General features: G+C 52.7%; 1 protein-coding gene across 1 annotated transcript in view; it reads left to right on the plus strand.

Moving 5' to 3' along the window:
* EMH_0045920 (uncharacterized protein) overlaps window positions 1-465 on the plus strand; it is a gene marked incomplete at both ends in the record, with an annotated part of 1,035 nt that overhangs the window by 347 nt on the left and 223 nt on the right. Inside the window, 3 exons of the mRNA XM_013496115.1 lie at window positions 1-32; window positions 303-310; window positions 365-463. Of these exons, the coding sequence (XP_013351569.1) occupies window positions 1-32; window positions 303-310; window positions 365-463 (139 nt within the window). The remainder of the gene's footprint in view (window positions 33-302; window positions 311-364; window positions 464-465) is intronic.

Genomic DNA, 465 nt, shown 5'->3' on the forward strand with positions numbered 1-465 from the left:
TTTGAGGTTGACGCTTCTACTGACAGAAGATGGTATGAAATAAACAGCTCCCTGCAGCAGCAGCAGCAGCAGCAGCAGCAGCAGCAGCAACACAAACAGCAGCAACAGCAGCAGCAGCAGCAGCGGCAACGCAGACAGCAGCAACAGCAGCAACAGCTACTGCTGCTGCTGCTGCTGCATATATATATACGGCAGCAGTGATTCGCAGCAGCAAGAGCAGCACCAGCACTTTGTAGCTGTCTCTTTTGTCGAGGGTTTAGGGTTTAGGGTTTAGGGTTTAACTTTTAGGGTTTTGTGCTTAGGGTTTAGGGTTTAGGGTTTAGGGTTTAGGGTTTAGGGTTTAGGGTTTAGGGTTTGTGTGCAGGCAACGCTAGCGGAGTCATTTCTGAACGACCTGCAGGAGCTGGACGATCCCGAGGAGGAGCAGCAGCAGGGAGCAGCAGCAGCAGCAGCAGCAGCAGCAGC

Source organism: Eimeria mitis, genomic scaffold (assembly GCF_000499745.2).
Source record: "Eimeria mitis Houghton genomic scaffold, Emh_scaff1921, whole genome shotgun sequence".
Classification (NCBI taxonomy): Eukaryota; Apicomplexa; class Conoidasida; order Eucoccidiorida; family Eimeriidae; genus Eimeria; species Eimeria mitis.